Genomic DNA, 14167 nt, shown 5'->3' on the forward strand with positions numbered 1-14167 from the left:
CAGTAACTCAGCAGCAGCTCCCTAAATACAGGATTTCTACACTAGAGCCATGAGTCCTACTAATGACTACTTCAGTAAAAACACTGTCTACAGAAAACTAGGAGGGGTCCTGAATGATGTTATAAAAAACAGAAAGAAGAGCACCTTCCCAATATGAACAGTACTTCACCAAGGCAAAAGTCAAGAGAAATTCTTTTGCCTATCCTGACAGCTCTATCTAACACCAAACATGAGATTTCCGAAGCAAGAGCACACTACATGTTAGGACCTGAAGGCTGCCATCTACTTTACTCCATACAAATGGGTCAGCTCCAGGCAAGCTGGTAATGATGCCTAATGTGATGAGTAAGATTTGGGCTATGCTCCAAGGGTAAAGCATCAAAAGAAAGCAGGAAAGAGACGCTCAGAGTTTCACATATGGAAAAACAGTGGGATTTCTGTCTCTCAGGTGCATGACCTTATACAGATTCTAGGTAAGAAATTTTCTCTCACTTCCTAGGATAAGGTTAAAGACATATGACGGAACTGTCTACAGGAGGAAAGAGTCTGTACACACAGGAGGCATACATATGTTGCTCAAAGTCATAAGCTCATTTTCATTTGCCAGCAAAGGGCCTAGGACAATCAACTTGGAACAGAAGGCCTGTTGAATATGTGCTAACAGCCAATTTGAGCATTTCTTTTAGAAAGCATTCCACCACTCTTAGTTTGTATCTGTTCCTGTTGTAGATTTATAGGAGCTGAATTACATTTGCTAAGAAACAGGACATGCTTCCTGGGTGTCTCAAGGAGACTGATGGAGAACAAATTCGGACTTACTTATGCAGCACCCTAATGCCTGATAACCTCTTCTTGCTCCCAATGCACTGAGTAGCTTTCTGCTAAACTAACAAAAATATCAGTGTTGAAATACCATACTAGCTAGTTGGGTAGTATAGTCAATATGCAGGGGGGCAAAATGTTACCTCAGAGCCTGAAAATATGGGTATGTATTGAAGAAAAATTTGGGAAAAAATAGATGAAAACATATGTTAACAGAAAAGGAGAGCAGTATTCATTTTGCATTCAGCAAACATTTAATGAATATCTACTCTGTTTTATGCACTACACTAGGTGTTGAAAATCGAGACAGATGTGGTCTAAGTGCATAGAACTTACAATACAATAGGGAAGGACAACAATGAATAAGTAAGTTACAACTGTGATGACTGCTATGAAAGGTGAAATCAGAACGCTTTGGGAGTATATATTTAGGGCATCTAATCTAGTTTTTGTTTTTGGCAGGGGATTGGGGAAGCAACTCTACGGCCAGATAAAGGAAAGCTAAAAAGCAAAAATGTGTATGCTACCCAAGGGAAGATTTAAAAATCTCTTATAAGGTATATCCCTACTGTGGAGAGATAGATCAGATCCCAAGAAACCTAATTATAATCTACACTCTGTAATAAACGTTCCTACCTAAAAAGTATGTACTAACTTTTTAAACCAGCATATAATTCACTGTGAAGTATTTCATATTACATCAATGAATAAACTGATATTCTGGTCTGTAAATCAAAATTTTGTGACATTGATTAGTGAGTTGGTCTTTTTGAGCCTGATCAATTCTAGGTGGCAAAGACTGGGTATTAAAATTGAATTTCTGGAAGAATAGGTTGAAGACTGATCCTGGACTGTGTTTGGTCAAGAATTAGTCAGCCATTTTCTCTATATGAGATTTTTATCTTTGTTGCTTTGTAATTTCAATAAGTATAATTTCAGGAAGTGCTAAGGATGATTTAAAAATCTGCTAAGAAAAGTACCTAAGCATAGTGGGAACACATAATTAGATGTTAAAGGAATGAAAGAATAAGCTTAAATAGACTCATATTCTCTAAATCAAGGTGCTGAGTTGTAAAGGAGACAGTGCCAAGAGCCACAGAAACGTGTAAAAATGCACATACAGACCTGCACTCAAGGCAATACCAGTGCCACGGTGAGAAACAGACATTATCATGGTAAGAGGCCACCTGCAAAGAAACACACACAATTCAAAAAGGAAAAGATGACACCATAGTGGGGAGCCCCTCTTGACAAACAGAATATAAACTACTTCTGAAACAATCACTATTAAAAAAAACAAAAACAAACAGCTTTCACACTCTTATGTTTCTACCTTCTAGTTTGAACATTTTAAAATGATGTATTTAGTAAGTATTTCTTCCTTTTGCTAGACTGCATCACTGATAGAACTGAGAAGAGGAACCACTTGTAACTCAAACTCTTCCTTATTAAAACTGATTAATTCAGATTAAACAGGATAAATAAAAAGGTGGGAGAAAAGCCACATAACCAAGGACAAACATAGAACAATGGCATAAAACAGTAAAAAGAATCAGGAGACTAAAACCCAGAATGAGCTAAGGCTTCTAAACATGTCAAGGACAACAAAAGGGGCTTTTAAAATTGTATTTAGGAAAAGAAAGCCTCCTAAGCGGGATGGACAATTTTATGCTAATGGATAACAGAGAGTATGAAGTGGATTGTTCAACTATTTTATTTCTCAAAGAAAATGATTATCAGACTGAAAAAGACAGAACAAATATTGATTTGAGAGAACTGAAACTCTAGAGAGGCAGGGAAATTGTAAGACATTGCTTAGCATTCCAAATGAGTTTAGGACTCCTGGCCCAGAAGAATTAAATCCCATGACTAAAAGAACATATAGACAAAATATATGTACTGTTTGGTAATCTTTTAGGAATACTGGAATGGAAAATGGAAGTGGTGTGAGAAAGTGCTGAAGTTAAATGTTACCCTGATTTTCAAAAATGGAAAAATGGAAAAACCATAGCTTGATGAACTTAGTACTGAGTAGGTAAGGGAGATATTATATCCAAAAATAATGACATTATTTCCAGACCCAAATGATCTTCCAGAATCTTGCCACTCATCATGCAAATCTTTAGTCCCTTCCCTTGAACCTGGGCAGCAGAATACTAGATAACTTCCAGCACAGCTTTTGCCTAATGTGTTTGTGCTCTTGCTTTCTCTCTCTTTCTCCCTAAATGCTGAGTTTCTGGAACACAGCCACCTTGCTGTGAGGAAGATCAAACTAGCCCATGCAGGGAGATTACATGAAGAAAAGGCCCATGTAGAGAGAAACTGAGGACCCTGTCAATAGCTGGCATCAACCTAAAACATGTGCAGCAGACCTGGAAAATAACCAGTCCATATTAAAGAAGGGAGAAGAGGGCGCCAGAAGAAATAGCTCCAAGGAGAAAAAAATGCAACTGGTGATAGCTATATCAGAAAATTTGAGGCTCAATTAGTACTACATAAGTAGAAACCTAAAAATTAACTATTGCAGGATGAACATCGAGTAAGGAATCATAATATACTGTATAGCTCAGCTACAGACTTTAATTACAGTTATAATAATGTAAATATGGAATACTGATTTAACCAAAATTATGATAAAACTAGATTGGGAAGATAAAGTGTGTTTTGTTGGAAGGGAGCAGGGAGTATATAAGAGCTAAATTCATATCTTCCATCATAGAAAGTTAATACACGTCAATGTAAAAAAAATTGAAGAATCATGAAATAGCAGTATAAGCATGTTATTTAGAAATACAGAAGGAAATACAATAAGGAACAGTTGAAATAGCTAGAAGTGACTACCTCCAGAAAATGGTAACCTGGGGTGGAGAACTGTTATTTTATAGTATAAGCTTTGCAGTACTATTTTTTTTAAACCTATGTACACATATTACTATGACAAAAATAAAGTCTTTAAAAACTAGACAGTCTTTTTCATCTCAACATGACAAATGAATAAGATGGCCTCCAAAAATGAATGTCACTTTAGGATATATTATTAGAAATGTACTATTTAGAACAAGGAAGGTAGCCTCCCTTTCTGTGTTGGTTAAATGACACTTCAGAATATTGCATTCTGTGCTTTGGGAACCTTTAATAAACTGTTACATATATGAAAGGAACAAGGCTAGAAAAATTGAAAGAAATGAGAAAATAAAAAGACATTTCGAGAGAGGGGCATGAAAGAATGTCCTCTGATATCTAAAGGGCTGTCATTAAAAATGTGAGCTTACATTTATAATATATGGTTCAAGGTAGAGCTAGGGCCACCAGATAGAAGATACAAATTGTAGTGAATTCAATAAAAAAGATGTTCCTGATGTTAAGAGAAATCCCCATATTGGAAGAGAATAGTAGTAAATCCCTGTTACTGGAGGTATTCATGCAGAGGCAGAACAACCATTAAGAAAAAATTGCAGAGGAAATTCACTCATTACATACAATAGTGGACTCAAACTATTTTTTTTGGCATAGCATCCATTCTTCAAATGCAAAAATCCAACATATAAAACAAATCAAAGGTGGCTATCCAGGGCCAGGGACCTACAATCCATTCTTCATGCTGTTCACTCCCACACAAGCCTCCCCAAAGATTCAGTGGAACATCCAAAGTCCTAAGAAGCACTGCTGAAGACCAGTGAGGTTGACAATTAAATTAAATTTTTAAGAACTTTTTCAACTCTTAAGATTTTTTTTTAAATTTCCTAATGTCCTTTGAATGACCCTTGTTACAATGCATTTTATTCTCCTCCTCCTAACTTAATCCCTATATAAACTTTTGCTTTGATAAATGTACTCAATTTACTAAGAGTTAAAACAGTATATCATAAATTGCTCTCTTAACCATTTACTGTTCATGTCTCCAAAAAACTCTGACAAGACATCTTTCCCTGACATCACCCTGGAAACAGTCCTATGTCCCAGCTGTTTCTTTTTTCCACAGTATGCCTATGGATACTATGGAACAGCAAAAAAGGTAATGTAAGACTCACCCTGCCAGCCTACTACTATTCTTTATATGAGCTGTCAAAACAAGGCCAGAGCCTTTTATTCGGAATATAGATTCCGAATAATATGGGAAGTTCTTCATCCTTACAATCCTTTTTTTATCTCTTAAAAAGTTTCTCCATAAAGTACCAAGAATTAAAACACTTATTAGCCTCTTTCTGTTTTAGTTGAATGCCCAGTTTCTGCAATCAGAATTATTCCTGGAATGTGGCTTGGAAAAAATCTGAAGGGTTGTAGTATTTGTGGAGGTGGTTAAAAAATGGTCAGCCTTCCTGGCAGGAACCCAAAGAAGGAGGGCAGCAGAGCTAAAGATGCTTTGCTGGGTTAGCTAGAAAGAAGGAGGGATTTTCTTAAAAGCCACCAGCAATAACAGTTATTATACTATTTCTGCCAATAGATAAGAAGATACAGATGGATGTTCATATACACACGTGTGTGGGTGTTTGCATATTTTACATATCCTGGCTCTTTCTGCTGAGACCTAGAAGCAATGACAACATGTAGCAACCAGATCTTGATTTCCAAATACCATTTTCTCCATTATAAGGAATGAGGGCTGGGCAGAGAAAATACAAGATAAGCCTGGAACATCTTGAGCCAGAAATTGAAGAAGTACTAAAAAAATAATGTTGATATGTCAAATGGACACAGAAGCCATCTTAAAGAACTCCACTGGCCAAGGCTGGAACAATCTGAACATCAAAATAAATAATGAGAGTAAGAGTATAATCCTTTGAGCAAAATAAAAATCCTTAAATCCATACTAATTGATAAATAAATAAATAATGTACTGTAAGATTTACCCTAGTGTAATATAGAAATCTAGAAGGTATGCTGGAATTAGCAAATTAGAATTTGGCAACCATCATGGTAGAACTGTTTGAGGCAAGTATCATCAACAGATGCTAGTAGATGAAAGTTTGATGAGAAATGTAATACTTATAGCCTCAAAGTGTCTCCCCACAAAATATGTATTAATTAGCAAATATAACAGCTTTTTAATTAATTTTATAATGGAGAAACCTGGCAGACACATCTTAAACAACTGATAAAGTTAACACCACCAGTAATGGCATAAATCATCATGTGCCTCTTCAAGTGATGCACTGAGAAGATCACAGCATCACTTTTAAGGGTTTTCCCACCCAAAATGCATGAATCAGAAGAAAACATTGGAAAAACCTAAACTAAGGAACATTTTCAAAATGCCAAGTTCATAAAAGACAAGCAAAGACTAAATAACAGTTCCATGCTCAACGGACATTAAAGAGACATGACAACAAAATGCAGCACATGATCTTAGGTTGGGCCCTAGACATATAAAGGACATCATTGGGACAAATGGCAAAATTTGAATGGAATCTAAGGATTAGAGGGTAATACTGGATCAATGTTAATTTTCTGATTGTGATAATTGTACTGTGGAGAGTGTCCTTATATTTAGGAAACATACATGCAAGTATTAAGGAACTGTGGTACATAGAATAATGCCCCCCCCACCTCCAAAAAAAATGATGTCCATATTCTAATCCCCACATGGCAAGGGGAATTAAGGTTGTAGATGAAATTAAGGTTGCTAATCAGCTGAGCTGGAGAAAGGGAGACTGTCCTGGAATATCCAGGTGGCTCCAATGTAATCACAAGGGTCCTTAAAAGTGAACAAGGGAGGCAAAAGAAGGCAATCAGAGAAAGAGATGTGACTATGGAAGCAGGGTCAGAATGATGTGATGTGCAAAGGCCTCGACATGCCATTATTGGCTGCAAAGACGGAGGAAGAGGACCATGAGCCAAGGAATTTGGGCAGCTTCTAGAAAAGATTTAGAAAAGTCCAGGTTCATGACAGAAAAAGCCCAGGTAGCCTTGAACAGACTGTTAGTAGAAATATGGAACCTTCACACATGGCTGATAGGAATGTAACATGGTATACCCACTTTAGAAAACACTATGGCAGTTCCTCAAAAGGCTAAACATAGAGTTATCATCATATGACCCAGCAATTCTACTTTTAGAACATACCCAAGGGAATTGAAAAAAAATACATCCACTCAAAATTTGTACATGAATATTCATAGCAGCATTATTCGTAACACCAAAAAAAAATGGAAATGACCCAAATGTCCATCAATGGATGAATGGGTACACAAAATGTGGTATATCCAAGCAATGGAATATTATTCTGCCATAAAAAAGGATAAAGTACTGATACATGCTACAACATGGCTGAACCTTGAAAACAATAGGCAATAGGCTAAGTGAAAGAAGCCAGTCACAAAGGACCACATATTATATGATTTCATTTATATGAGATATCCAAAATAGGAAAATCTAGAGGCAGAAAGTAGATTAGTGGTTGTTTGGGGTGGGGGAAATGGGGGTGGTTGGAGAGATGGCTAATGGGCACAGGGTTTCTCTTTGGGGTGAGGATAAATGTTCTAAAAGTGATTGTGGTGACGGTTGCACAACTCTGTGAATATGCTAAAAGCCACTGATTTGTATGTACACTTTAAATGGATAAAGCATATGGTATGTGAATTATATCTTAATAAAGCTGCTAAAAAAAAAAGCATGGACAATTCTGCTTTAGTAAGGACTCAGAAGGAAGTAAGAAGCATGGAAGAAAAAAGATTAACACCTTAGAGAATATCTAACTCACTGTGAATAGACTGTTGGTAGAAATATGGATGTTAAAGGTGCTTCTGGTGAGGGCTCAGAAGGAAGTGAGGAACATGTTATTGCAAACTTGAGGGAAGGGGATCCTCGTTATACAGTGGCAAAAAGCCATAAGAACTTGTAAATGATGAAATTGGACATTTAGCTAAGGAGATTTCCAAGCAAAGTGTGGAAGACACAGACTGGTTTCTTCTTCCTGTTTGCTTACAGTAAAATGTGAGAGGATAGATACTAATTAAGGGAAGAACTGTTAAGCAAAAAGGAACCCGTACTTGATGATTTGGAAAATTCTTAGCTGTTCTAGATTTAACAAGACACTAAAATTAAGAGATTGACTGTCAAGAGAGGAAGAAACTGAGGATGTGACTGTACAATCTTTTGCTAAGATCTCAGAAAGATCAAAAAGGCAGAGCATTCAGTTACACAAAAGGATCTTTGAAAATATTAAGTTTGTGACTCAGAGGTCCTCTTCTTCTCAGCAGAAGCCAAAAACAGAGATGAAATTATTTAGGAAAGATCTGTGGAAGAGCCTCTTGTCTAATGGAGTGACTTTCTAGGATATACATAGGAGATCCATAAGATTCTTGGAAATGTTATAACAGCAGCAACACTTGCTGATTGAAAGGGACATAAAGAGGGCAAAATGAAAGAAGGTTGTTGTGGTGATTTGGACCTAAGTACCCCAGAAAAACATATTATTAAATTTAATCCATTCCTGTGCATGTGAACCCACTATAGGTAGGACCTTTTGATGAGGTTACTTCAGTTAAGGTGTGGCCCAACTCAATCAGTATGGTCTTAATCCTGTTACTGGAGTCCTTTATAAACCGAATGAAATTCAGACAGAGAGAAAGCCAAGGGAAGTTAGAAGATGAAGGTCAATGGAACCCAGAAGAGAAGAAAGAGGCCACTATGTACATGCTATGTGACAGAGGAGCCAAGGACTAAGGATCACCAGCAGCCAGCCCCAGAATGCCAAACTTTGTGAAGAAAGCACCACCTTGATGATGCCTTGATTTGAACTTCCCCTAGCCTCAAAACCATGAGCGAGTAAATTCCCATTGTTTAAGCTAACCCATTGCATGGTTTTTGCTTTAGCAATGAGGAAACTAAAACAGCTGTCAAATCCCCAAAATTGCATAGGCAAGAAACAAGCTGATAAAACTACTCAAATGTAGAAAAACATGTTACCTTTCACAAAAAAGGAAGGATGACTCTGGGAACAAAGTTGCAAGAGCCCCAGAGGATTATTCTAGGCCTTGAAATCAATCGGAGTTTGCCCGACTGGATTTCAAAATTGCTTGGGACCAGTGACTCCTTTCTCCCTCCATTTTCTCCCTTTTTGAATAGGAATATCTGTAACTATTACCCTATGCCTGTCCCACCATGTATTTTGGGAGCAGGTAACTCGTTTCCTAAGTTTCACAGGTTCACAGATGAAGAGGAATTGTGCTCCAGGAAGGATTATCATCCATATCTGATTTAGATGATGAGATTTGGAACTTTGGAGCTGATAAGATTTAGATGAGCTTTTAGATTATGAGTTGATGCTGTGATGGGTTGAAGCTTTTGGGGACATTGGGATGGAGTGAACGTATTTTGCACAGGGGGTGGAAATGAATCTTTGGGGGCCAGAGGGTAAAACGTAGTAGGCAGAATAGTGGCTCCCCCAAAGACGTCTACATCTTAATACCCAGAAGCTGTGAATATGTTACCTTACATTGCAAAAGGGACTTTGCAGATGAGATTAAATTAAGGACCCTGAGATAGGGAGATTTTCCTGGATTATTACAGTATATCCTTAAAAGCAGAAGAGGGAGACAGAAGAAGGGGTCAGAATGATGCAATGTGAGAAGGACTTTGTTGTTTTGGCTTTCATGATGGATAGAGGAAATTGCAAGGAATGTGGGTGGCCTCTAGAAATTGGAAATGGCAAGGAAACTCATTCTTCCCTAAAGCCTCCATAAAGGAACATAGTCTTGCCAATACCTTGGTGTTAGCCCAGTGAAAATAGTGTTGGACTTGTAACCCACAGAACTGTAAAGTAATAAATTTGTGGTGTTTTAAGCCACTAAGTTTGTGATAACTTACTACAGCAGCAATAGAAAACTAATGAAGGAGTTATGGGACATGATCTCTGCAAGGTATTCTTAAATGACTGAGAAATATTAGCAACTGGGGATTCTGCATAGAGGTGTATGGGAACTCTGTGTACTATTACTGCAACTTTTATGTAACTCTGAAATTATTTCAAACTAATTTTTTTAATTAATGGGAAATATATTTTGATTTACCAGAATTTGACAAATGGTAGTTTCTCAGAATTGATTACCTTTCTAAGGGTAGAAGGCAGAATTTAGTTATCTCTTTATAAAAAAGACCTAAGGCTATTTAACCCTTATGTTACGTCTCTCTTCCCTAAAGGGTTTACCTCATCTATATAGCTGTAATCCAGTTGAGTAGAAGGGAGGGAAGTATCAGGGAGGCTATGGGCCAACCTCCAGAGCTTTCACTTACTAACTCTATAGAGTCCTTGGCTCCAGAGTTCTTACCTGTAGATAGTGAGGTGAGGAGACAAAGGACGGTTTGAACCTAAGTTCTTAGTCCAGAATCGTTCCATCTCTTCTTTGGCTGTGGTTCCCATAGGAATAGCACTAAAATAAAACCAAAAGCCTTTAAAAGGATTATACATAAGCTTAGTTTAATTTTTTCCATAATAAAAAGTTTTTTTTAAAAAAAGTAAGCTGGCTAGACCAATGCACTGCATCAGGAAAATATAGTCATCCACTTCCCTTGTCTTTATACCAAGTTCAATTCAGTTATTAGTAACCTTGATTACCCAATGTGGGCATATCAAAACATAATTCTTCTTCCTAGTCCCACCCAACACACAGATCCAGCAATGAAAACTCAACTTCTTTCTAGTTGGGCAGCAGGGCAAGTACAACATTTAAAAACCATTCACATAAATGTATTATTCTTTTCCTAAGCTATGAGTGCTATTTCGTACATTACCACCTGTCCTCATCTAGGTCTTCAAGGCTTCCTTCCTTATTCCTCTGTTGGTCTACCTGTCAACATGTGAATATCAATATAGCTGCAAGAAAATTCCTGATAAATTATGGTATCTACATGTTTTTCACATTCCTTTCAGTCAAAGAATATAAAAAAAAAAATAGGGTATGACTCATGTATCTGTATCTTACTTTACATTTTTAAAATTCTAACCCAAGAGAGATCCCGCACATAAAAACAGGTACTCAGAGTCAGAATTATCAACGAAACCAAGTAATACATGGGAAATGTGTATATTGAAGTGTAACTGGACCTAGAGTAAAATTAAGAAAATAGATTAATTCAAAAAGCAAAATATGGCTTTTGAAACAGGTTTGTTTATTAACCTCTTTCCCTGAAGTATGAAATAAGAAATACAGTGGAAGGTGCTATTACAAATTATAGTGGAAAAGCTAGCCAAAAGCACATGAAAACAAGTTAAATATCAGTAGCTACTAGGGAAATGCAAATCAAAACCACATACCATCTCACACCCACTAGAATGGCTACTTTTTAAAAAATGGAAAATTACAAGTGTTGGAGAGGATGTGGAGAAATAGGAACATTCGTTCATTGCTGATGGAAATGTAAAATGATGCAGCCAGTTTGGAGGACAGTTTGACAGTTTCTCAGAAAGTTAAGTATAGAATTACCATAAGACCCAGCAGTCCCACTTCTAGGTAGACAGCCAAAAGTATTGAAAGCAGGGACTCAAGATATTTGTGCACCAGTGTTCATGGTGGCCTTATTCACAATTGTGAAACTTCATCAACCAATGAATGGATAATTAAAATATGGTATATACATACAATGGAATATTGCTCAGCTGTAAAAAGGAATGAAGTTCTTATACATGCGAAAACATGAATAAATCTTGAAGACATCACATTGAGGGATATAAGCTAGACACAAATGGATAAATATTATATGATCTCACTGATATGAAATAATTAGAATAAATAAATTCACAGTCAGAAACTAGAATATAGGTTATCAGGGGCTGGGGTGGGGGTAGAGAATGGGGGGCGATTGCTTAGACTGTACAGTTTCTATTTGAGTTGATGGAAAAGTTTTGGCAATGGATGGTGGTGATGGTAGCACATACATTATGAGCATTAATTAACAGCATTGAATTATATACTTGAATGTGGTTAAAAGGGGAAATTTTAGGTTGTATATATCTTACTAGAATAAAAACTTAAAAAAAAAAAAAAATACCATAGGACTGTACAACACAAACAGTGAATCCTAATGTAAATCATGGACTATAGTTAATTATAAAAATGTTCTTTCGTGAATTTTAACAAATGTACCATACTAATGCAAGGTGTTAATAACACAGTGGTATATGGGAACTCTCATGATTTTTCCGTAAACCACAACTTCTCTAACTAAAAAAAAAGAGGGGGGATACTGGCTACCATTATTACAAAAGGGAGAGGTGGCATTTAAAAAACAAAATAAGCATAAAAAATTCAAATATCTAACAGATGACGTCATAAAACACTCTAAATGGAGAGTCTATACATGAAATAACGGTTGTGCATGTATCAGGATATGTGCACACAATTTAGACAAACAGCAAGAGGGAAAAAGGTTTAGCTTAGTAGAATTTACTTTGGGCAAAGAGGCTTTCCCTTGGATCGTATAATTAACCAAAAATATATGGAAAATCAGAGTTAACCTTGCCACAGGAGGACATGTCCTTGTCAAATTACTGAGTTGACCAAGATCATGACTTTTGAGAAGAAAAAGGAAAAAAAAAGTCTCTTAAAAAACCCAAGGTAACTAGGAATTAGCCAGATCACTGACTCAACACCTAGTTTGAGTTTGGGGTTAAGAGAAAATCAGAATTCATGAAATATCTGTAACTACACATTCCACCTATTTTTCAATTTAACATACTCTAACTCTGGAGCTGTAAGTTTAAGGTGAAAGCTGAAGTATGCATTGTTATAACCTATAGCCCAATTTCACCCTTGCTTTTGGTTCTTTCATTCTCAACCATTATCTACTGCCCCCTATCTTTCTAAATGTTCCCACACTCATATGCCTGTTATTTTATTTTTACCTACCACAGTACCCAGTACAAGACTGTAAGCACGTTGATAATTGACCACATAAAGTACATAGCTAATCAGTATTATACAATTGGCATAGAAGATTTTTATTCAGTCAAAAGGCAAGAAATAGAAAATCCCCTGGGGCACTATGACAACTGCAAGTTTAGCACATAATGTTATTAATACATAATCAGTCTTACAGGCTCTCAAAAAACCAAGAAACGGATTCAACTCAGTACCTGTAAATAGTTTCCTGGTATCCCTTGTCACTGCGCTAGGTTGAAACCAATTGTTAAAACAGCCATGTTCAACAATTTATTTTATTAGGTGCCTATATTAAACATGATGTCATCCGCTCAAGAAATTTATAATATATCTTTCTATTAAAATGTGGAAATGTGGATACATAGCCTCAAAATAGTTCCCTATAGATTACTTATTAATTACAAAAGGAAAAGCAGTAACTCTACAGTGGAGAAAAACCTAGTAGACATCTCCTTATTCAAATGATCAAAGTTAATATTAGTGATAAAGGGACAAATGGCATCATATGCTCCCTGATAAGATGTACTGAGGATTTAACATCATTTATGCATTACTTCTGCTGAAAAATGCATAACACTAATGTGAAATAATTAGAATAAGCAATTTCATAGTCAGAAACTAGAATACAGGTTACTAGGGTCTCAGGTAAGGGTACAGAATGGGAGTTAATGCTAAGTTGGTACAGAATTTCTTTTTGGAGTAACAGAAAATTTTTGATATGGATGGTGGTGATGGTAGCACAACATTGTGAATGTAATTAACATCACTGAAATATATATTTGCATGTGGTTAAAAGGGGAAGTTTTAGGTTGTATGTTACTAGAATAAAAATTTTTAAGAAACAACAACCAAAAGATCATACAACAATAACGGTGAACCTTAATGGAAACTACAGACTATAGTGACTAGCACAGTTACAACATGTTTTATTTCATCAGTTGTAACAAAAGCACCACCCTAATACAAGGCGTTAATCATTGGGGGGGGGGGGGTGCATGGGAACTCTATTTTCTGCATGATTTTCTATAAACCTACAATTTTCCTAATAATAAAACCTTATTAAAAAAGGGGGGAAGGAAACAAACAAACAAACAGACAGACAAAGGCACCCAGTGTTCTTTTTTACTTTAATTGCTCTTTTTCACTTTAATTATTATTACTGTTATTTTTACGTGTGAGCTAATGAAGGTGTCAGGGATTGATTTAGGTGATGAATGTACAACTATGTAATGGTACTGTGAACAATCTAATGTACGATTTGTACATTACACTGCGTGGTACATACACTGCGTGGTACATACACTGCGTGGTATGTGAACATATCTCAATAAAAATGAAGATTTAAAAAAAAATTTAAGGATAAAAAAATAAAAATAAAAATAAATAAAAAATAAAATAAAAAAAGGGGGAATGGCATTCTGGGGGTTGGGGAAGGCATAACCTATGTCTAATGAGTAGGAAAGAAT

General features: G+C 36.3%; 1 protein-coding gene across 1 annotated transcript in view; it reads right to left on the reverse strand.

Moving 5' to 3' along the window:
• SDHC (succinate dehydrogenase complex subunit C) overlaps nt 1-14167 on the reverse strand; it is a 39952-nt gene that overhangs the window by 16104 nt on the left and 9681 nt on the right. The window contains exons 3-4 of the mRNA XM_037825503.1: nt 10092-10193; nt 1948-2009 (exon numbers count right to left, since the gene is read on the reverse strand). Of these exons, the coding sequence (XP_037681431.1) occupies nt 1948-2009; nt 10092-10193 (164 nt within the window). The remainder of the gene's footprint in view (nt 1-1947; nt 2010-10091; nt 10194-14167) is intronic.

The sequence above is a fragment of the Choloepus didactylus genome, chromosome 2 (genome assembly GCF_015220235.1).
Source record: "Choloepus didactylus isolate mChoDid1 chromosome 2, mChoDid1.pri, whole genome shotgun sequence".
Taxonomy (NCBI): Eukaryota; Metazoa; Chordata; class Mammalia; order Pilosa; family Megalonychidae; genus Choloepus; species Choloepus didactylus.